The sequence below is a fragment of the Equus caballus genome, chromosome 10, assembly GCF_041296265.1.
Source record: "Equus caballus isolate H_3958 breed thoroughbred chromosome 10, TB-T2T, whole genome shotgun sequence".
Classification (NCBI taxonomy): domain Eukaryota; kingdom Metazoa; phylum Chordata; class Mammalia; order Perissodactyla; family Equidae; genus Equus; species Equus caballus.
In genome coordinates, this window is record NC_091693.1 from 72072417 (window position 1) to 72097606 (window position 25190).

The window sequence follows — 25190 nt, forward strand, 5'->3', positions numbered from 1 at the left end:
TGTGGCTAACCAGGACCTAAAAACAAAATGAAGTCAAGCGGCATGATGGGACAGGGATGCAGCCACATACTCTGTTCTTGGAAAAACCACAGAATGCACTCTTAAGCTTTCACTCTGCCAAAGTTCCTGATTTTACAAAACAAAACTAACAGCCACCTGGACCTAATTAATAAAACTATGACCTGCGCCAAGCAATCAGGACTAACCTGTGTTACATCCTTCATTTGCTTAAGTGGACCTGAGTGGGAAGCTGGTCAGGAACATTTTCGATAAAAGCAGTCCCCTTTCTTTGTTCTACTGGAGTATACACTCCGTTCGCCGCCAAAAGCCACATTGCCCCATTTTGCAAACTTTATGAGCAATAAGGCTCTCCTGATTAAATTCTTGTGTTCCAGAGATTTTTGCTGATGGTAGTAAGAGTTTAGTGACTCAAATCAAAGCTTGTTTCTCTGAGTGGAATATCAGCAAATCCTCAACTAACAATCACTTATCTTTGAAGGTAATGTTAGTGTCTAGTTTCTTAGACTTTTTTACCCTGGAAGAGATTTTAAAGATCATCTCATCCAATTACCTCATTTTAGAATGAAGGAATCAGCCCAGATATGAGAAGTAACTTGCTTCAGATCACAGAGGTATTGTTGATGATAAAGTCAGGAGTCTCCAGCACTACTGCCGAGGAGGGTCCTTCCTTTCCAACACACAGCTGCTCCTCTTCAAGAAGTCCAGTCAAAAGAAGATGCTGTACAATCCTCAGTTGGCATAGTTGGGAGAAAAGGACTCAGGGAGTGAAAGAAGAAAAAGATGTGGCCAAGGATCCTTTTGATGTGACCCTATCCAAGATCCCAGAAACAGGTTAAGTTGGAATTAGGGTAGGACTCAGCTCTTGATTCTCAGTCTAGGCAATTTATTTTGTATCCTTCTAATTATCACGTCTGAAAGTCATATAAACTGAACCACAGGCTTCCTTCCTTATAATGCTGTTTTCATGATAAAATATCTCACAGTATTTTTGTAGCATTTTTAGTATTTGCAAAATTCCAATAGTACTAACAAAATTGTGACCCAAGGGGAAAAAAGAATAGTGCCATATGTCTAATCAGTATTCTCTAATTAAAAGAGATATATAATATGTGTATTTCTGTTACCCAAGATATAAAAATTGTAGTCATTAGCAACAACAATAAGTGTACTGGTTCTTACTTATATATGCATGATTTTATATAGAAACAAAGAAAAAAATTCTTATACTGAACTCCCCAGATTTAGAATTTTCCAATGTCCATGCCAAATAATTGGGCAGAGCTTCAAGAATTTCTTGTCCAGCGAGGCCTTTTTTTGTCTCTTGATAAATAAGTAGTACACTTGGCATTCTTTATTTTGACATTGGACTATCTCTAAGTAACCACATTCAGATTTCTGCTGTTCACATTAATGGTTATTGTTTAACTGTTCTCATGTTTTTAAGCATTTCTTTTCATTTGTTTCTTGATTTAAAAGAAAAAAAAATCCTAATATTCTCATAAATTTCTACTTTTTGAAGTCAAGGTTAAAGAAATATTTTGGTTAACTTGAAATAAATACCTCTAATAAACTTCCCAAAATAATGAAGATTCTAGTAAAAGAGTACATATGAATTGAGTTACAAATCCATTCTACAAACCTAGCCCCAAATGTATGACAAACCTCCCTCTTATCATTCTTCACTTTGGCCTCCAGCAGAGAGTCTGTCCCTAGCCACTGGAGGTCATCTGCTAAAACTCCATTGCCCAGTTAGTGTCAGATGCACTCAGAATTTAATCCAATTACAAAAACACTCATCTGCTAGTCTATCAGAGGCAATTGTATGTAACACTCATATTTAGAAGATTAAACCATGCTATTAATGGACCAGTTGGAGGAAGCATACTCTAGTGACGGTTATACAACAGTGGCCTGTCTATTGACAATTTTTTTATTTTAGTGGCCCTTGGGGCTTACCTCCTTTGCTTTACTGAGTCAACAAATATTTACTGTGCTCTTACCATGTGTCAGGCACTGAGCTAGTGCTTAGGGATATAAAATTACATAAAACAAGCATAGTCTCTCTTGTCTAAGGACATTACTGCAAACCAAAAATGTGACCAGACAAATACTGTCAGTGGAAAGGGAGATACAGATCTAAATAAGTTATAAATTTGTCTGGAAGTAATGTCTCCCTTTTTGACTTCCACAGTAGTTTTCTTCTTTTATAATTTATTCAACACATAATCATTGAACATCACCTACTAGGTATAAAGCATGAGATTTGCTCTTGAGAATATAGATGTGAAAAGAGATACAGCCTGTATCCTACATAGAATTTATAAACTAGTAGAGGAGACAGCATTACATAAATAGTTACAGAAATAACTGATAACCATTTGCTAAGAGCTGTGAAGCAGAAATACCAAGGGCTATAAGAGAACTATTGTACTCTGTTACACACACGAGTCTTTAGATCTATACTTGTTTCACCTTTGTATCATCCACAGAGCTTGGAAAACTACATTGACAAAATTGACACTTAAATGAATATTTGTTGAATAATTGAGCCCTGAATTTGAGAACTGGGTCACTTTTAAGGTCACTCCTTAAAAATGAAAATATTAATCAAAATGACTAGATATGGTACTTATTATTGCTGTTCAGGATATTTCCAGTTCTCTTCTTCTAAGAATGAGGTAGAGTTGTACTTTCCTATGCCTTTGAAGATAAATATGACCATATGACTTGCTTTGACCAAGGAAATGTTATTAGAACTGATGTGTATCACTTCTAAGTAAAAGCTTTTAGAGGAAGTGTGCAATTAAATGCATTTCCTCCCCCTACCCTGACAACAATATTCCAGATGAGGGGTGATCTACCAGCCTGCTTCCCTGGCTAAGCAAAACATGGAGCAGAGCCTCACTGACCAGACGGGTACATATAACCTAATTGAGAAAGAACCTTGGTTGTTTTAAGCCTCAGAGATTTTAAAGGTTGTTTCTTGTGGTGCTTAACCCAGCCCTAACTGACTGATAACCTTCATAAAGTTAGACATCTGTGGAAAGCGTAACGGGAGTCAGGGAGATTATGTAGGAGAACATAAAATACGTAAACTTCTGATAAAAATAGAGTGCTTCCTAAATTTCAGCAAAAAACTTAAGGTGCTTTCTGAAAAGGGAAGTATCCCTTTGAAATGGATCCTAGAAAAATGTAATACATTTGTTATGAGGAAGTTAGTCATAAGGAAGTTTGTATGGATTTTGTGTGTATGTGACTGATAAATAGTAGTGAAAGAGAAGAGTGGACAAAAGAATGTATCAATGTGTCTCTACTTTACTGTGATTTTTTTTTTATTTTGAGGAAGATTAGCCCTGAGCTAACATCTGCCACCAATTCTCCTCTTTTTTGCTGAGGAAGATTGGCTCTAAGCTAATATCCATGCCCATTGTCCTCTACTTTATATGTGGGACGCCTGCCACAGCATGGCCTGACAAACTGTGCGTAGGTCCACACCTGGGATCTGAACTGGCAAACCCTGGGCTACCGAAGCAGAGAGCGTGAACTTAACCGCTATGCCACCATGCTGGACCCTGTACTCTGATTTTTAATTGCCAGCTATTATTACAGAATTTTGGTAAGAATGAGAAAGGCTCCCACTCCAGGACATATTAGAGTGAAGTGTTCGTCTGTTTGGAAATAGTCAATTTCCTTTACTAGATTCTGGATTCACTAAGCAACTTTCTCCATTTTGGATTCCTGAGTGTATTTTACTGGCTTTGCCAAGTATACCTTTTATTAGGAATTCATAATTTGACAAATCATTCTTCTGTGAATTTGATTACCTAGAATGTATTTTATAAATTTGATCTTTTTGGGGTAATTTGATTTTTAAAAAAGTTATGCATTATTGAGAAACAGGCCCTGCGTGAGTGTTGATTCTCCTAAGGTACTGACACCCCAAGACACTCAGTCTGAAATGGCTGTCAGCCTCATGTGACACATTTGGTGATGGAAGACAACATGGTCAGTGTCCTGACTAAAATAGCAACCACGGCTGGAAAGAGTTATATAGGTTGAAGTTATGAGATATAAGAGAAATATTTACAGTAATAATCTTGAACTTAAAGTTAGACACGATACAGAAGTTAAACTGTTAAATCTTGAATTGTTAAAATGACTTCTACCTTCCTGCTATCACAACATATGAGGCAGAATTTTTAAAAAATAATCTTTCTGAACGGACTTTTAACATTTAATGTCTTTATTTTTTGCCATTTGTAAAACATTATCACTATGAATATTTTGAGAATTGTTACTAATACATAATGTATTTTATGAGAAAGGTGTTATTTCTCCATTTTATGATTCATAAACTTAACCAAATATTTATGTATAATTTTATTATGCTCAAAATCCCATTTTGTTCCAGTTAAATACACTTTTCATTTTATACATAAGAATGTAAGAATAGGGCAAGAATTTATGTAACAGAAATTTGATGTGCAACGAACTTGACTAGAGAAATGACTATTCTCTTAAGTAATGTTTCAATAATTATTCTTTTTTTCTTTAAAGTTTTTTTGTTGTTTGCTTTTCTTTTTTTTTAAAGATTGGCACCTAAGCTAACATTGGTTGCCAATCTTCCTTTTTTTTCTTTTTCTTCTTCTTCTCCCCAAAGCCCCCCAGTACCTAGTTGTATATTCTAGTTGTAGGTCCTCTGGTTGTGCTATGTGGGACGCTGCCTCAGCATGGCTTGATGAGTGGTGCCATGTCCGTGCCCAGGATCCAAACCAGTGAAAACCTGGGCAGCCGAAGTGGAGTGAGCAAACTTAACCACTGTGCCTTGGGGCCAGCCCCCTATAATTAGTCTTAAGGAATGACAAGTGTCCCTAGTATACTGGACAAATTTCAACACGGGAAAATCACAATCAACGGTTTATAAATTCTTAACTGGAAACAAAGAGATGTATAGATTAACAGGAAGCAAAATGCATCAATACAATAACAATAAATAAATGATTTTTTATCAGAAATCATGTTGAAAACATTAAATAACAAAAACACTAAACTTATTAAAGATGAAAGGGGAAGTGGCAGATAATCGATCATTACTTTTAAACTGTTCCAAGAGGACTCTGCAGTCCATAGCTTATTTTCCTTTGTGCATAATATTATGTAGGAAACAATTTTTCAATTCATGTAATAATATTTATACTGCACTTTTCCATTTAAATGTGTTCATAAATATTAATCAATTCCCACAACAACACTGTGAGAAAGCTAAGAATTATCCAGAGTTGACAGACTGAGAGCTTAAAATGATGTTTGGCTATGATGCCAAGGACTGCTGAGAGAATTTATAAGAGAGCTGACAACGGAGTCCAAAATCCTGGCTCCTGGCTGCTGCCAGGCTGAAGGAAGCTGTCAGAGAGCTTTCCTGTCCTCCACAGTGACACAGGAGTCAAAAGCATTTGCTCCTCCATGACCCCTGCATGGTCAGCTATTGAAGATGCTTCTTCTAGCCTAGTTCTTGGTGTTTCACTGTTAGGTATCTCACTTCTGCTAGAAAGCATTAAGAAAATTTTCAAATCTATAATTCAAAGATCTGCTTCAAGAAGTCCTCCACGAGTACGAATGACAGAAGTTCACTTAGAGCTTAGGAAGGAATACTGCATTCTGCAAAGCTAAAACCAGTCATACTGGGACTGACTTGTCTGAATTCTTCGTGACTAACACCTTTGTTTGCATGCTTTTAATGTTAGGGAACTTGTGGTTTGTATGTAGCTGCTGGTGACCAACTGTCCCGGTTGACCAGGGACCGAAGATCTCCTGGTACAAAGGGCTTTCTTTGTTAAAAATGGGGAAGTCCCAAGAAAATCCAAATGGTTAGCCACCTTACCTCTGGGTAATAAACTATGCCAGTGCTTCTTTGTTTATTTTACGTGACTGATGAAATGAACTTAACCAGTTGACTTACTTTGGCAGGTAATTAGATACATATGGGGCAAAACTAAATTCAGGTAAAAATTTTTTAAATAGTTATTTTTTACAAAATATACCTTTTATCGAGTGATGGCTAAATTTTCTTACATAGTAAAACTTCCTATACCTTATTCAAATTGCCATGTGCGAGGACCATCGGTACACATAAAAATCCATACTGAAAACTTCTCTTGAGATTCTTTCCTCCCATAGGAGTCAGTCTGGAGAGTTCTCACTCCTCTTGTCCCATTCCAAGGCCTCTTTTCATCTGGGGCCCTCAGCCATCCTAGCTTAGAGCCCTACTCAGGGACATAGCAAACTTCCTTATGTTCTCCAGGACCCAGAATCTGAGCAGCTGCCCTGTCTTATCTGCCATGGCTCCTCCCCGTGTCATGCTCTGCTAGAAGTGGTCTGCTGTTTGAGATTAGTCTTGCTCTTTACAACTTGGGAAGCAAGGAACACTCCTTGCTCTGGGGTCTCCCTTTTTTCCCCTCCCTCGTGAGTGCTCAGCCCGAGGGAGAGGAGCAGAGATCAGGCTCATTTCAATAACTTGGGGTGGTCTTAGATCTCATAAGGCCCCTCTGATTCTCTTCCTCCCACTCGCTTATTGAACTCTTCTTCCCATTTGGGAGAGAAACTGGGTCTTACATCGTAACCCATCATTTCTCCACTGTGGATGGAAGAGACCCCAGGTCCCCCAGGTTTTAGTTCTTCTACGGCTACTTACATGAGTAAGCTATTTTTTTTTTTAATCTTGTTATGCCCGTAACAGGACAGAAGAGTGACTGATGAAATGAATTTAACCAGTTGTCTTATTTCTGCAAATAATCAAAATTAAGTCTGAGCAAAAATTTTTAAATTTGTCATGATAAAGTAATGGCATGTGCAAAACTGTGACAAGTAAGGAACTTCACACTTTCTAGATGCTTAAAGAAGGCCATTCTGGCTGCATTGAGCAAAAGGAGGACAGTGGCAAGAGGTGAAAATGAAAAATAAAGGGATGAGATCTGCAGGGCCCTGTAGACTCTAGAATGTGAAAATACAATGAGATAATAAATATAAAATATTGGCCTATAACAACTCTTTACTTAACAGTGATTCCTTAACATTCCTTAACATTGATTCCTTCCTGCAAATTCCTTCTGCAGGGTAGAGCTTCTTACCTTCATTATTGTTTTCTCAGTGCTCTTAATTTTTCAGTATTTTAAATTTAGTTGAGTCACTTCATTTACATATTCCCATTTCCTAAATATCTTGTATAGCTGTTTTGGCTATGAATACCCTCATCAAAAGTTTATATGTCTACTGCCAAATAGGCAAAATTTTTCTGAAATATTAATTTTTTCCTCACAAGATGTTATGATGGATGTCTATATATCTGCATACATGCAGATTTATTTGTGTCCCATTTACATATTCAAATTTATAAATATTAAACAGCAAAGGTAAAAATTTTTAATTATCTTTAAATTATTCTAAAACATTCTGTTCTAGTCTGTTCCAAAGCAATTTGTACTTCATGTATTTTAGTTTCAACTGCTGTGTCTTTTTCTGGATTTTAAAAATGATTTCACTACTAGACTTTTGCTATCATCTTTTTTAACAGATGAGAATGTGTTTTTGTTTTTTACCCATTTTAGTCTTTGTACAACTACACAATGATAAAGAAGCAAAGAGTATGAAATAACTCATAAACACCATCCCGAATTGCCTCTGGTTGGCCACTGACATATCTAAAGCCTTCGTTGCATTTATTTTGAGGATGAAAACTAGCATGTGAATTTAACAGCTCAAAGGTCACACATGGCAGGTCAACTCTCATGTGTGTTTTTCTCTGACTAATGTGCGCAGTGAGCTGGCTGCACAAATGGCCTTGCCAACCCAGGCAGTATTTATACTTCTGTTCTTATATAAGTGTCCTGTGCACTGATTCTCTAAATTAAAATAACAATAATAACATTAAATATCTTTCATTTTGCCAGCAATTTGAATCTGAACTTGTCAGAGAAAGAAAGGTGTTGATCAGAGCAAGGAAAGTAGGAAGACAATATTACAAATTATCTTGATTATATTGCATCTGCATTCTCTTAAAAAATTCATCTTCCAATTAATAAACATATTTTCAGATACCCAAGGATAATTTCAAATTTTCCATATATCAGATTTGCTATTTAAAAAATAAAAGGAATGAAAATTCAAAGGTTTAAGTAGTTAACACATTTAGATTAATAAAGCAATTCATGTAGAATAAAGGCGTATTACACATTCTACTTTTTATGCTTTTCCTGTGACATAGACGTTGCATTTACCTTTATCACAAAATAGAAATCTGAGGCTCAGAGGCTTTAAGTAACTCACCTGAGGTCACACAGTATGGGCCAAGCAGGAATTAGTTCCCAAGGCTTCTGATGCCAAATTCCCAGTTCTTTAAATGGCAGTGGGAGGAGCATTTCCCACAGGACTCATCTTTGACTCAGAAAACAAAGTCCTAGGACTCCAGTCCTTTCCCACCTTGGAGTGGCCAGGGCTGCCTGCCTTTTCTTTCACAAAGATTCCTGTTGAGTTCAGCCTGCTCTTCAGGCAAAGTGGTCTTTAAATCTCAGGGCGTCCTCACACACCTCATTCAAATTTGTAATTCGATTCTTATAGGTAGGTTCACAGTGCTGATTCAATTTGATCTCTCTCTAAATTATGGCCTCTCCCCTGATTTAAACTATAATGACTATAATTAACAAGACAAGAAATAACCAATGTTGGAGAGGGCGTGGAGAAAAGAGAACTCTCATACACTGTTGGTGGGGATGTACACTGGTGCAGCCACTTTAGAAAACAGTATGGAAGTTTCTCACAAAATTAAGAATAGAACTACTGTATGATCCAGCTAGTTCCACTTCTGGGTATTTATCCAAAGAACACAAAAACATGAATGCATAAAGATATATGCACCCCTATGTTCATCACAGTATTATTCACAATAGCCAAGACTTGGAAACAGCCTAAGTGCCCATCAATGGATGAATGGATAAAGAAGATGTGGTATATATATACAATAGAATACTATTCAGCCATAAAAAAAGATGAAATCTTGCCATTTGTGACAACATGGGTGGACTTTGAGGGTATTATGACAAACGAAATAAGTCAGATGGAAAAAGTCAAATACCACATGATTTCATTCATAAATAGAAGATAAAAACAACAAAACAAACACATAGAGACAGAGATTAGGTTGGTGGAAACCAGAGGGAAGAAGGGAGGGAGGAGAGTAAAAGACGTGATAGGGCACATGTGTACGGTAATGGATGGTAAGTAGTCTTTGGGTGGTGAACATGATGTAGTCCATACAGAAAGAGAAATAGAATGATGTGCATGCAAAATTTATATAATGTTATAAGCCAATGTTACCTCAATTAAAAAAAAAACACAGGGCCCACCCAGTGGCATAGCAGTTAAGTTCGCACACTCCACTTCAGCTGCCTGCGCTTCACTGGTTTGGATTCCTGGTGTGGACCTACACACTACTTATCAAACCATGCTGTGGCAGGCATCTCACATATAAAGTAGAGGAAGATAGGCACAGATGTTAGCTCAGGGCCAATCTTCCTCAGCAACAAGAGGAGGATCGGCGGTGGATGTTAGCTCAGGGCTAATGTTCCTCAAAAAAAAAAGAGTAAAGTTAAAAAAACAAACTATAATTACCTTTTAACTTCCTTCCTGATCATTGTATTCATTTAGTCATTCCCTTACTCACTGAACAAACATTTTTGATTACTTCCTATATGCCAGGGACTATACAGGCACTGGAGAAAAAGCCTGTTCTTTCTTTCAGAGAAGATGGAGAATCACTTTTGCTTGGTCATAGATCTTGATGCAAACACTGCCTATGACTGGATGCCTTCATTTTTTCTGACCCTGCCAGACCAACTCATACACAAAGCTGGAGACTGACGTGTCTTACAAGACAGTGTACATTGGAGAATGAAAACTGGAGGAAAATGGCTTTTTGGTCCAAGCCGAAAAACTGTCACATCTTCTGGATACCTTCCATCTCTTCCAGCAATTATGAACATGGCATCCCAGAATTTGTTAGACAGAGGTACTTAACTTGTTGGATAACATTATTGTTTATTCCCAGGGTCAAAGACAATAGAACACTACCATGGGAACTGTCCTGTTCTACTCCCAAGGCCCCTTGACCGTCTGGAAAAATGAGTGTAACCAGCCTGGAGTCCAGTTATTGGATATAAGAGGACTCCAAAGAGTTTGGGATGGATACACAGACTAGTAATAACTAATGTTAACTGAGGGGTTTTTATGGTGCCCTGCTTGGTATTAGGTGTTTTAATGCTTACAACACCCCATGTGAAATAAATATCTTATTTTGTTAAACTTTCAGAATTGTGAAATAAAGCAAACATACAGAAAAGTGCATAATACTTAAGTTTACAGCTTAACAAATTGTTGTAATGAACACTCATGTAACCTCTACTCAGATAAAGAAACAGATTACCAGCACACTGACTGAATCTCTGCAGGACCCTTCCAGATCATAGCCTCATCCACCCCCCAGAGCCAAACATGTTCCTGAATTTTACGGAATTCAACTTCCTTCCATTTCTTTATAGTCTCACGACCTAATTAACCATCCCCAAAAGCATCATTTAATTTTGCCTATTTTGGGGGTCACACAGTAACTGTTCTGTTGTGCCTGGCCTCTTTTGCTTAACATTATGTCATTAAGAGTCACTCATTTTACAACATATATCAGAAGTCCACTCATTTTCATTGCTGCCTGGTGTAACTGTGTGGATATACTGCAACTGTGTATACTACTGGGATGAAACTTTCGGGTTGTTCCCAGTTTGGGACCATTTTTAACAGTACTATGAACCTATATGTATGTGTTCCCTGGTACACAAATGTACACATTTCTCTCTCTAGCAGTGAAATTCCTGGATTATAGGTTATGGGTATCTTCACCTTCCCTAGATACAACCAAAGAAGTTGCACCAATCTACACTTCCACCAGCAATTCATCAGAGTTATTGCTCTGTATCCTCACCTGGCTTGTATTATCATACTTTTAATTTTTGCCAATCTGATGAAACGTAGCATCTTGCTGAGGTTTTAACCTTCATTTTTTTGGTTTCAAATTTTATTGAGCATCTTTATTTATATTCCATTTATATGCCTTCTTTTATGAAGTGTCTACTCAGGTCTTTCACTCAATGAAGAAGGAATAAATGTTCCCATAAGCCAAGTAATGAAAGTGTTTACCTGAGGAGGGAGTGATCAACTGTGTCAAATGATGCTCCTGGGTAAAATAAAACGAGGACTGAAGATTGACCATTGGATTTAGCAAATGGATATCACTGGTGAATTTAAGTAGTATGGGGTGTTGGAGGAAAAATTTGTTTCTCTGTGCTTAAGAGAGAATGAGAGAAGAAAGGTTGTAGACAGTGAGAAAGACAACTATTTCAATTGGTTTTCATTAAAGGGGAGTAGAGAAACAAATTGGTGGCTAGAAAAAGAAGATTTTTGTTTTAAGATGAGAAAAATAACAGCATGTTTATATGATGATGAAAATGATTTAGTAGGAATGAAAAATGTTACAGGAAAGGAGAGAAAGCACTGTTTTGAGAGGATGATAAATAACGCACAAGTGGAGGGTTGGCCTTACATGCAAGAGCACATAATCAACAGCAGTGATTCTCAAACTTTAGTGTGCATCAGAATCACCTAGACGTTTGGTTAAAATACAGATTGCTAGGCCTTATCCCCAGAGTTTCTGATTCAGTAGTTCTCAAGTAGGGTCCAAAAGTTTTGTTTCTAACAAGTTCCCACGTGCTGCTGCTAATCTGGGGACCACAATATAAGAATAACTGCTCTACAGTAACAGGAGGCGAGGTAGAGTACCTAAGTGTGTATGCTAGTCTGTAGTGGGGATTTTTCCAGAAAAATAGAGGCTTGGTCAACACTTGAGAGTGAAGATGGGGGTGGAGGTGGTAGCAGTCTGACCAGAGGAAAAACACAAAATAATCATCTAGGACAGCGGTAGAGTGAATGCACCAGGACAATAAAGTATGCTTGCCCAGAAGCATTGAGTAGTCATTAAAATACACACACAAAGGTTGTGTGTATTTTCTTCAGCCAGGGTCAGCTGCTAAGGAGTAAATATAGAGAACAAAAAGAGTTGAATTTAACCTCTGATTCCATTAGCTATTGCTACCTAACAAGTAACCCCAAAACTCGGTAGCTTAAAACAATATTTATTATTGTTCAGTAATCTATGGTCAGCTAGGTAGTCTTATTGATTTCAACCAGGCTTGGCTGATCATGGCTGGGCTCATACATGGTTTAAGGTCAGCTCATAGGTCACTAAGGACTGACTGGTTTTGGATGCCCTTGCTCACATGTCTGGTAGTTCACTGACTCTACAGGCTGAGATGACTGGACTGACTGAGGCAATGTCTCATCATCCAGCAGTGTAGCTCAGCTTTATTCATGGTAGCAGGGTTCCTACAGAGCATGGAATTTTTCAAGGCCTCTTGTGACTCAAGCTCAGAACTGGCAAAATATCTTCTACTACATGTTGTCGGCCAAAGCAATTCACAAGGCTACACCAAATTCAAGGAATACAGAAACAGACTTTCCTTGTGGGAGGATTTTCAGAGTCATATTGCAAGGGGCAAGCATACAGGGAAAGGAATAATTATGGTTGTTTTTGAAATCTACCACTACTAGGGTTGTGATTTTTCATAAGAGTTTGAAGAGGTGAAAAAGAAATATAGGAATTAAGGATGTGTCTATTAAGTCATTATAATGATTCTCCATGTACACTCAGCTGGGGAAAAAGATGTGAGAATATAATGGCAGTGAAGGACAGTGGAAAGGAGGTGGGAGTGACTGGCTTGTAAATATCAGTGGACTCAAAGGCTTGTTGGAGTTGGAAACTTGAGGATATGCGCTAGAAAAATAGAAGGGAGTAGTAACAGAGCAGAATGCTTGCTTTTTTGAGATTATGCGGAAGGTGGATGTGGATGGCTGAAGTAGTGTGGGTGACAAGATCATCGTAGAAGAGAAGTTAAAGAAATTGAGAGGCTAGGGTTGAAATCATTAAAAATTAAGAAAGAAGAGGAGATGGAAAACTCACAATGAGCTACAAGCTAAAATCTTCAAGGAAGGGGAAATGTGGAGAGGGGACTACGGTCGATAAATACATATAAAGATGTAAAGATAAATATATATGTGTAAATATAAAATATATCACATATATACATTTTGTATGCTAGGATAGGTCTATAAAAATATTCATTCAACTTACAGCAGTTACTTCTGGGAAGAGAAACGATGATGTGTTGAGTAAGGGAATAAGGAAATTTTCACTTTCATTCTATTTGCTTTTTTTTTTGTTTCACAGCACACATGTATTATGCATATATAACTTCAGTCTAAAAGATATTCAAATAGAAAAGTGAAATAGAGCTTTAAAAAAAAGCAGAAGTGGCTGATTTCTTGTCATATGGATCCAGATTTGAATTTCATCTGTAAAGTGAGTCTGCTCTTACTTACCTCTGTGTTGTGATGATTAAATGAGTTCATTATTTAATATTCTTAACACAATGCCTGGAACATGGAGGAAGCTCAATCATGTTTGCTCTTTCTCTACTCACTGACAAGTCCCCCCACGCACATGCAAATGCATTGTGTGAATGTGTACACACATGTAAGCTACAAAGAGAGACAGGACAGAGAAGGACACATGTGGACCCAGAGATTTTGTAGCATTTGTGTACTCTCCTTGGAGTACTCTCATATTTGGGAGTGAAAAGGAAGAAAGAGAAAAGAAGAAAATGGACATGTTGTTGTTTATATTGCTTACCTGGCTAATTTCCAGAAGAGTCTAATAATAATAAATTACGAATACATTTATACTTCCACTGTAAGCCACAAGCAGCACTTATTCAACCATTCTCATTGAGAACTATTTGCAAGTTCAAATGACATTTTAAAAATATAGCTTTAAGAACAAGGATAAATTGCAGCAGATAAAAAGTACTACTTTCCAAGGGTCAATATTCATAATGAAGAGAGTTTAATAGGCAGTGTTATCTCAATATAGGCAGAATCTATTAACAGAAACTAGGAGAATTCTGTGAAACTCATGATAAAATATATAAACCAAAGTTTCTAAATTAAGTATTTTTCTACATGATGTACTAAGAAAAAGTAAGTATCACTGGGTAAATTAATTCTTTGGTTCCCAAAATATTGGCTTACGCCATTTTTACCCTGTGATTATTTATTCAGGCTGCATGAGGGCTCTCGGTGTGGCTAGCGAAGAGTCTGCTGAAGGTCAAATGAAACATTAGTGCCTGATACACTTATATTAGTATTTAACAGAACTGAAAATTAATGGTTGTCACATGGCCTGAAATTGTGGCTCCAAGTGATTAAAATCTTTATTATAAACCTGTGAAATGTGAATCCAGATGTTCTAGCTAACGAAAAGCAGTTGTATGGATGCCATTAACCAAGGACAAGAAGTCTCTTCCCAGACTCCTTGACAATATGTTAGCCCTTCTGCAATTCAGAAGTCCCAGAGGGACAGCCAAGGCAAAGGGAAGTATTGTGAAGTGACAGTCAATTGAAGAGAAATTGAGTTTAAACTGGAACTAGGGGCCGGCCCGGTGGCACAGAGGTTAAATGTGCATGCTTCAGAGGCTCAGTGTTTGCCGGTTCGGATCCCGGGTGCGGACTTGGCAAGCCATGCTGTGGTAGCGTCCCACATAGAAAGTAGAGGAAGATGGGCATGGATGTTAGCTCAGGGCCAATCTTCCTCAGCAAAAAGAGGAGGATTGGCAGCAGATGTTAGCTCAGGGCTAATCTTCCTCAAAAAAACAAAACAAATAAACTGGAACTAGCTGAGTTCACCTTGAGTTTACCCATATTCTATTTCCAACTTAACTGCTAGTAAATCAAGATTCCCCATAATATAGTGTTAAAGTTGATTACTGGAACGTAACCCCCGAACTTAACATTTGTCCTAATTAAATTTCAATCCATTGCTACATCATTTGAGATTTTTAAAATCACAATTCTGTCATTTAGTATTTTAGCTCTCTCTCCAAGAAGAACTCATTTCGTATTTTAAACATTTGGTTCTTTATTCAGACACAACCTTAATAAGAAGTTTTCTACCAAAGGACTTCGTCCAACCACATTCTCCCTCTCCACCATCAATAATAAATACACTCACTCACAAAAAAAACACAGTAAAATTTCTAGATTGGCTTCTCTTCTTGTGGCAAGAGCAGAAATGAAGAATAGAAAATGACATATTTTTTTAATTAAGAAATTTAAGGGTTTTAAGATTACAAGAGAAAATAAATGAAAAATATTCCTAATGCAGAACTACCGCCATCTTAAGGCCACAGCCCAGTATTACAAATTAACTTTTGGTTTTATTTAGCTAAATGGCTAATATTTAAGTGCTATAGGGATTAATTTCTAGAAAGCATTTGTATATTTTATCACTTATTTCCCAATTACTAAATAAACTTTATTGTTTCCCCTTAAATAAATTATAAGATCCAGAGAAGACGTGTAGATTGGCTTAGATTATACAAAAGGTTGAACATTACAAAGTTTACTTTGGGGTATTTAGAAAAGCACGTTCTATTTGTTTTGTGTGTGTGTGTGAGGAAGATTGGCCCTGAGCTAACACCTGTTGCCAATCTTCCTCTTTTTCTTTGCTGGAGCAAAGTTGTCACCAAGCTAACATCTGTGCCAATCTTCCTCTATTTTGTGTGGGATGCTGCTACAGTGTGTCTAGGTCCGTGCCCAAGATCTGAACCTGTAAACCCCGGGCTGCCGAAATGGAGCATGCAAGTTTTTTAACCACTACACCACTGGGCCGGCCCCCATAAAAGCACATTTTAAACTAATAAAAGAATAAACAAATAGGCCATTTCCTCCTTCCCCCAAATAATAGTTTGGTAAATAACATTTACAACGTAGACGTTATAAAGACAGTATTATAAATCCACAAAAGATCCTTTTCAGAGTTATTTTAGAGTCTAAAACTTAAGGGAGCTGATCATAAAGTTAATATTTAGGTAAATAAAAACAAATTAAGTAAAAGGTAAATCTAAGGTTAGAGATGCTAAATTATAGTATTACCTTCATTAAAATTTAGGTCAGTTGTAATGATGAAATTCAATTATAGAAAATCAGCAATAAATATTATAACTTTGTATTTCTGAGCATTTCTAAATTATTTCATGAGTTCTTAGTTATAAGAAAAAAACTCAGTACATGGAATACTAAAGAAACACTAAAACTTCACTGCATGGTACTGAAGCCAGGTACCTGAGGGTTACTGTAAATATTCAATAAGAACATGATTACCTTTTGACCTTGTTCCCAACACAGACATAGATGAAAAGAAGATAATCTTGTCAATTTGCTGTTTTCTTGTTTAACCTGAGGGGTGATTCAAGGGTCATAAGGATCTGTGAGCTTGTTTTACAGAAGAAAAAGAATGCCTTCAAGGAAGTTATGATCACCAGATAACCAGCATCCAGCTGCCATTGATGCCCGGAGGTCAGGTTGCCCAAGGACTTATCTGGAGTGAAAGAAATGCGGATTAGCCTTTTGTTTCTCTTAAACTCCTTCTGCCAAGCCCCCTAGCTCTATAAAAGCCCCTGTTTTCTTCTCTTGTTGAGATGGATTTGAGAGAACTTATCTTCCTGCCTTCTTGTTTTGGCCAATTTGAATAAACCTTTCTCCATCTCCAAGCACAGTGTCTCAGTGATTGGTGGACTGTGCATTGGACACACGAATTTGAGATTAACAAGTTCAGTATCAGTATTAACATTACACACAAATAAAAGTGCCAAACTTTTAAAAAGCAACAAATAACTTAAGCAAAATTTAGGGATCTTTGAAATGAAAAATATTATTTGCTACATTTGATACAACATCAATTAGAGTCAACTCCTACTGACTGTAGTAGTCTGCTCAAACTACCATAACAGAATACCACTGACTGAGTGACTTAAAGAACAGAAAATTATTTTCTTACAGTGCTGGAGGCTGGAAGTCCAAGATCAAGGTGCCAGTAGGGCTGGTTTCTGGTGAAGCCATTCTTCTTGACTTGTAGACTGCACCTTCTCTCTGTGTCCTCACATGGCCTTCCCTCTGTGCAGGTGCATCTCTGGTGTCTCTTTCTCTTCTCATAATGACACCAGTCATATTGAATTAGGACCCCACTCATATGACCTCATTTAACTGTAGTGCTTATCTTCTTAAAGTCCCTATCTCCAAATACAGTCACATTGGAGCTTAAGGGTTCAACATATTAATTTTAGGGGGGCATATTTCAGTCCACAACACTGACATATTTAACATGTCACTCAAAGAAACAGAAATTAATTAGTATCTGAGTAGAACATTGACCTTTTTGTTGATAATAGAAGTGCTGTGGTATTTTATCAGTACATGTAATAGAAGTCTAATGTATAGGAGAAAAGTAAATATCTTTATTTGAAAATAAGCCTTAAGAAACAAAGTGAAGGTTTGTAGCTCAGTTCAGTGTCATGTAGGGAGTTGGGGAAGGGACGGGAACCATATCACTTGTTCTTAGAGGCATTAGACTGAGGTGTGAGGAATTGGCCAGGAAAAGTGAGTGGAGCTCAAGGAGGGGTAAGATCCTCCAAGATGACAGGATTGGATTATTTGCTAAATTCTCCCAAAAGTGTGAAATAAAGTGTGAAATTCTAGACTCTAGTACAAGGGCACTTTGAGTGGACATGAGGAATATAAGAAATATAACAGTTGTTATTCAGTAAGTAGATACAACTGTTGACGAACATGTTCAGGTCTAATGGCCAACTCCAGTCTTAGGGCCATTTGAAAGCAATCTTTTGTACTCTTCCCTCTAGCAATGAATGCACTTGTACATTTACATTACTAAGGTAAGTCCCTAAAGTGCCTATTCCCACAAAAAAAAAAAACAAGATATCCTCCAAAAAGACTTGTGGCCTTCTATGTGGAGTCTCCCTGGAAGCTTGACCTCAGCAAGCATTCTACTGCAAGAGGCAAAGAGCAACGTGAAGGTTAATGCACCATGGCCAACAGACTCATGCAAGGGAAATAGCGACAAGCTATGAAACAACCCAGCTTTTTCTCTTTTGATTCACAGACATTAAAGACATGGTTGGGCTCTTATAGGTGAACAGCTCAATCTTCTTGAGGATTCTTTCCTGTGCCTATTCCAGAGAGATTTGTTTGGGGCTTTTAAGAGTTATAATGGAACAAGTTATCAATTTATTCAAATGGGTCCACTAGGTATAATAAGTGTCCTACCAGCTTGAACTGTTTATTGCACTAAATTAATCCCTTGGTCTGTTTATTAGCCTCATAAGGGTTAAATGTAATTCTCAATTGTATTTTCATTGTGCCATGACTATTGATTTTTTTCCTTTGGACATAGTGTTCCTTTCAATTTAAAACGGAAGCAGTACAATGATAATAGAATTATATTTTCTCTTTTTAATGAGATTTGTTTCTTCTCTTTTAAATGATTTTAAAGATCTCAAAGTCCTAGCCCTTCATATCCAGGAGTTCTCAGTGAGACTTTAAAGCCAATGTACGCAATGAATTAACTTTTCTCCTATGCATCTAAAATGATAGTAGCTGTGCACAGTCCTTAGAGAACTGAGGAAATTTCCACTCCAATCATTTTGTGTTCTACAAACCTTAAAACCCTCTGTGTGCATAAAGTTCTCTCTTCTGTAGTATGTTCTGTGAAGTTTCTTCTTTTCACAGAAAACTTCATTACAGTAAAAAATAAGATAATCAAATTACAAAACAACGAACACTGTTTTCCTTAATCAGTGTCACTTTCCAAGATGGTCCTTAACGATTTCTAATACATTTTTTTCTAACGCACTTCAGGGAGTGAAATGGTGAAAGGTCTCCTATTTTACCACCTAGGAAACAACGAAATATAAAGTTTTTGATTCAACTTATGGTCAGAGATCACGTGGGAGAAAAGATCTTCCAAATTCTAGGCTAACTGGGTCAGAGAGATATTAGCGGATAAAATTTTCTCCAAACTTACATTATTCGGCACACAAGACTAAAAAGTCAGGTCTAACTTTACATTCTCCTGGGTTCCCTGGCGCCCGGGTTAATTTTGTGGCATGGGCCACGTGCCAACAGGGGCTTGGCTGCGCCCCGCAATTTCCGCAACTGCAGCACCTCTCCCGTCACATCTGGCCCTCGAGACTATGGGCAGAGGCGCGCTCAGCAGCGGTGGGGACGGTGCCGCGCCGGCGGGAGCCTGCGTGCGGGTGTCGGCGGGACGCAGCGCGGCGAGCGGGCGAGGCGGGGCGACGGAAGGCCGGCAGCGAGAGGGGCGGGGAGAAGCGAGGCCAGGGGCGGGGCTCGCCGGCGCGGGAAGCGCGAGAGGCCGGTGCTCCGGGGCCTGGGAGCGGCCGCAGCCCCGCCCCGTCCCGCCCCGTGGCGTCCGGCCGCGTCCCGTCCGGTCCCGTCCCGCAGCGTCCTGCCCGCGCGCTCGCAGCCCGCTCCCGGGGCCGAGGCGTTCGCCGGTGCTCCCTGCACAGCCATGGCTCAGCACTTCTGCCTGGCCAGCTGCGACGTGGTCGGCTTCGACTTGGACCACACTCTCTGTCGCTACAACCTGCCCGAGAGCGCCCTGGTGAGTGGCGCGGGCCGCCCGGGGCGCACGGCGTGCAGCCTCCATGGCCGCTGCGGCTGGAGTTTCCTACCGGCTTCGGCGGCGGCGAGCGCTGCCGGGGCCCTGCTGCCGCCGCGCCTTTGCGCAGAACTCGGCCTCCCGCCGCAAGGCTGGGCGGAAGCCTGCACCCCCGGGCCCCGCCCGTGCCGCGAGCACCGGCTTGTATCCCCCAGCCATTAGCCAAGTTTAAGTAAGAGGAGGGTAGGGAAGAAAAGGGGCGAAGGAGGGGCAAATGTGCAAGATCGGGCTGGGAAAACGGTTCCTAGGGCAGGACAGGGCGGGGCCCGGGGACCTGGAGGTGTCCTCTGCAGATCTCGGGCTTTGGAACTTCTCTGCCAGTCGTTCTGGGCACCAGCAGTGCGCCGGTACAGCCATCTGGTTAGGGGCTTGTATTTTCCTTGGCTGCAGTTTTTCCTTTTGCACGTCCATGCGACAACATGTCAGTTCGTAAATACTGCAGTCCGGGAGAGATAGTGTGTTGTATTGGAAGGAACACTAGCTAAGAAGTCATTAAACTCTTAGTCCTAGTGTTGCCTTCTACCCAGGGAAGGAAATATTTATTGCGCAAGTACTGCGTGCTGCATGCACTTTGAGGAAGTTCTGGTTGTAATAGCAGCCTGCGAAGTTTGGGGCCTCGCTGCACTTTGGAAGGGGAGAGTGGAGTTTGTATGATTCCACACTTGTATCCTCAAATGAATTGTTGGTCCTCCCCTATTCCATTAGTTTCACAAGGGAACTAATTGTGAAAAATTAACAGAAATTTTTAGTCAAAGATCTAAACATCCAAGCAGTAAAAGCTGGTTATGAGCATAGTGGTGGAAGTGAGGACTCCACAGATAGACTGCATAGCTTAGGGCACCAGCTCCTCCTTACTAGCTCTGTGACTTTGGTTAAGTTACTTAACCTGTGTCTGTTTTTAGTTTCCCTATCTGTAAAATGGGGCTGCTAATTGCATTAACCTCAAAAGGTGGTTGCTAGGATTAACTGCGTAAGAGATGTATAATGCTTAGAGCAGTGTCTGACACATACATTGTTTGCTCTTGTGGTTCCCACCCAAACCATTTCGAAGCCTCACCATTTATGGGTAGAGCTCTATGCCGCTGGTGCAGACATCAGCCAGGGCAGCTGCTCCTTACAGTGAAGGTAGTGCCCAATCGGCAATCCAGGTACCCTGTCAAAGATCAAAACGGTGTCTGAATTACTCGTCGGCTATGCACGGACACTTGAAAAAAAAGTGTAGCATATACTGTTCCTATTATCCTTCTCTGCTTTCCTGTTAGGCAGGTGTTTCCTTAGTCCTTTTGAGAGTTAAGGCTTTTTCCTTCTTGATCCTTTGGCACCACTTCCTCTAGTCTTTGATTCATACTTTCCTTCCCTCTGTGCCTTTCAAATCCTCTCCTGGTTCACGTTTCCTTGCATCTCCTCTCTGGTCACCTGCATTTGGAGAAATATTATTGAACCACTGTTAAGTTAGAGCCAATTTTGTGCGTGTGAGCATAAAATTTCATAATACAAGATCCTCGAACACAAGGATTCTTTACTACGAGCCTGGAATATAAGTGACGTTTAAAGGTCGAAAGCAGTAATGTAGTGTGTTTCGCATCTTGTTTGGTTCAAAAGTCTTTTATTAGCTATCAGCAGTGTGCTGAGCAGCATCATTGATTGAGTTGGGGATACAGACAGCATCTAGGGGCACAGATGCTGAAAAGTTCGGTCAGCCCCCTGTAGTGAAGGCAGTATTGCCTGGACCTTGCTGCAGGCTGTTCCTTACCTGGCCCGGGGCCCTCCTGCTTTTATCACGCTATCTTCTCATCTGTCAGGTCTCGTGCCTCATCTTAAATAGCATTCCTTTTGGGGAGACTTTCCCAGCCCTCTAGAGTTTATCCTTCCACCCCCATCCCACCTCCAGTTTTCCGTAAAATCCTTAATATCTTATAGCACTTACACACGGTATTAAATTTTCCCGTTTACTTGGCATCTTCTCCTGGAGCCTAGTTCCATGACTCCTTGACATTAGTATCTCTGACAGTTTATTGTGTGTTCTGTGTGCCGAGCTGAGTGTTCGGCATGGATGGGGTTCAATAAATAATCGTGGAATGATTGAATAAATAATAGGTATTTTAATAACTGAATATGGCACTTACAGCCACTATTCTAATAAGCATTCTGCTTTATGAATTAGTCCGATCCTTAGAACCACCCCATGAGGATGTTATCATTATCACAATTGCTATTTAGAGATGAGGACAATGAGGCTCAATAAGGGTAAGTAGCTTATCCAGGGTCACCAGCAAGGTGGTTGGGCTGGTTGGTTTCTGGCCCCCACCACCATGCTTTGTGTGCTGCAAAGCTCAGAGGAGAGGCCTGGAGTGAGTGAGGCTTGAGCTGGGTCCCCCGACAGGAGTTAGAGTTGGCAGGTGAGGAGACAGAGAGGAGCACTTCAGGCAGAGGAAATACAGCCACAGCAAGGACCTGGAGGTGAGAAACAGCACCTCTCCAGCAGAAGGTGGGGAGTTGCAGGAGAATATGCTGGAAAATTCAGTGGCAGCTGTGTCTTGGAAGGCTGTCAGTGCCTCTCACTCAAGTCTCATAGGCATTTAGTAAGTGCAATGTTGTGCAGACATGGAACTGGGCGTCTCACTTCACCTGGGGGCTCGGGAAAGGCAACCTAGAAATGATGACCCTGTGCTCTCCTGGGGTTGCAGGCTGAGAAGTGTACGGGGCTAGGTAGTTGACCTACATGTGTGAGTGGGAGAGTGGGGCCTGTGGCAGCCAGGAGAGGGTGTGCCCTTCCTGAAGGCTCAGCCATGCTCGACTCCTATGAGCATTTGCCATGAAGAGTAGAGGCACAGTCTTGCCAGACCTAATTCTTATAAGACAATTTACAAATCTAAACTTGTATGACAAGTCTCTCAATATTTAAACATTAGCTCATTTTCAAACACAGGATTATAGGGTTGCCAGACTTTTGCAAAGAAAAATACAGGACACCCAATTAAATTTGAATTTCAAATAACGAAAACATTTTTAGTATAGGTATGTTCCAAATATTGCATGTGATATGCTTATACTAAAAAAATTATTTGTTGTTTATCAGAAAAGCAAATTTAGCTAGATATTTCAGATTTTATCTGGCAACCTTAAGTGAGAACCAAATGCAGTCTGTGGTCTGTAGTCTATACCCCCACAGGGCACCAATTTACAGCTGCTGTGGAGTGTGCATTATTATTAGTCATACGAGACAGAGAGTAAGTGTCAGCTACAGCTGCGAGAGGAACGGGCTGGTCATGGAGCCCCTGGCCGTGAAGGCTTCTGGGGTCGCTCAACATTATCTAACGAAAAGCAGCAAGAACCGAGGCCTTGGGACTAGAACAGGGGTTTCAAAGGCACAGACTCCCCTGCTTTTCTCAGCACCGAAGTTCTCTGCCTCTCCTTGCACACTGACCCTGTTCTCTCCTATTACAGAAACGTCTCCCTCACGAGGTCAGAACACAGCTGTGGACGCCCCTGTTGGCAGCCCTAATGGAAAGGGCTCCTTTCTCTCAGGAAAGAATCTGACCTCACTGGAATCACATGCCCATATCTTAATCAGTATTGCCAAGGGGTGAGACATGCCAGTTGCCCAAGGCTGAATAAAGTACCTTGACCAGAGGCAAGTCTAATGGTGTGTAGTAATTACTGGCAGCTTGAAACTGGCCACGGTGGGAGTATTTATACCATGGAAATGGGCAAATGCTACAAATCAGAGCCTGTTTCTTTTTAACCTGCATGTGACTGATAATAATAGCAAATACTTAAATTTACTTGTATGCCAGGCACTGCTCGAAGCACTATACATCTGTTAACCCCACAGCACTGGTTCCTTTCAAGTAGGGTCATGATGTGTATTTCTTATAGTCTGTAGTACTTTCTACCTCAGAGTGAGTCAGCACATTTTTGATTGTTTTTTTTTTATGATTGAATGAAAATCCACATAACATATAAGTCAATGGTTTTGAGCCATCTCTGGGCTTCAGGAATTCTGTAGGGGCCCCACCTGGGCACCACCCTCTTTGGCATTTCTGGGTGGTTTTAAGAACCATTACCTGTGGCTCTGAATCACCACCAGGGTTGCAAACTCGTGATATATAGTGTTGACATAATATGGGTCTGTTAACAATTGACCTTGGTCAAGCATCACATTGCGTTGCATGGGAGTAGACGTACGTAGAGTGACGTTATTTAACTTTATGATAGAGAACAGCTTTATTTGATAAGAAACCTTTGCTTTCTCCACATCCTGACACTCGCACTCGAACCTGCACACAGTCTCTAGAGCTGGGTTCCCCCTGCCTCTGGACTCACCCAGCTACATGCTGCATCTTCCAGGTATCAGTGTAAACATCTCCACTTTAAGGAGGCCTTCTCACACTCCTCTGGCTGTGTCTGTACCTGCTTCCCCCCTGTGCCATCCCGTGCTGTCACAGCCTGTCCTGGAGGAACATCTGGAGAAGGGTCAGGTTGCTCACTGTGTCTTCTTGGACACTGCTCAGTCTGACCCCAGACCACCGTACTCCCTCAGTTTCAGGTGCGTCTGATGCTGTCCTAATGAACACTCTTCAGAAGGCGTATGGGGTGCGGCCAGTGTGGACTTTCACTCACCTGTTGCCTACTTTTGGTTTGGAATGCACAGTTCTCTAAAAATTGACCCAGCTCTTAAGAAAAAAGATATTTTACTCAAAAAGCTGGGATTTTGTTGTTGTTGAGAAATCGGAAGATTTGCCAGCAATTAGCAGAGCATTTATTCTGGTGCTTGCTTCCAGAAGCTTCCTTTGTTCTTTTTCCTCAGTTGTTTTTCTTATGGGGAACAGATAAGAGATATTTCCTGTATTGGATGGTGGCTCTGTGATTCCTCCTTTAGGCACTTGCTGGTGCACATGTCTGTTTTCCTTTGAGACTCCCCTGAGATGGGGCCTTTCAAGCAAGAATGGACTGAGGATGGGTGTAATGATAGAGTGGTCAATATGTTTATCATCTTGGTGATATGTTAAATAAGGTTACAAAGCTTTGTCAAGTCTAAATGATCTGCAACCCGTTAGAATTTAGGAGTAAGATTAGTCATTGTCCTTGTTGTGTAATTGTATACCGATGGTGTTACCGAACCAAAGTGGGTTCCCTCCTGGCAACTTAAATCAGACTCTCCACCGGAAGTAGTTGTCTCACAAAGTAAAGTATATTTGTGGCAAACAGGAGACCATGCAGAATCCTTTCCAGAGACATAGTGTCCCTGAACAAAGGAAAGCAGGACATTTATTTTGGATGGGGAGTGAATATTCAAAAGTGAGAGGTGGGTATTCGCTTGTGCAGGCTCAGATGGAAAATGTGCTTCCACATACACTGCAGGTTATGGTAATAAGGCATAAGCTCCTCCTGGAGAGATCTTAGCATTAAAAATAAGGCC

At 40.1% G+C, this 25190-nt stretch overlaps 1 protein-coding gene across 4 annotated transcripts in view; it reads left to right on the forward strand.

Annotated features, from left to right (window-relative positions):
- The first annotated feature begins 19426 nt into the window (after window positions 1–19426).
- Window positions 19427–25190, forward strand: part of NT5DC1 (5'-nucleotidase domain containing 1) — a 126535-nt gene continuing 120771 nt past the window's right edge. For 2 of the 4 annotated variants that reach the window (XM_023650962.2, XM_023650963.2), the window contains exon 1: window positions 19427–19711. In XM_023650962.2, coding sequence (XP_023506730.1) covers window positions 19619–19711 — 93 coding nt within the window. In that variant the 5' untranslated portion in view covers window positions 19427–19618. Of the gene's footprint in view, window positions 19712–23215; window positions 23415–25190 lie in introns of all 4 variants that reach the window. The other 2 variants (XM_070223667.1, XM_070223668.1) reach the window with 2 other exon arrangements.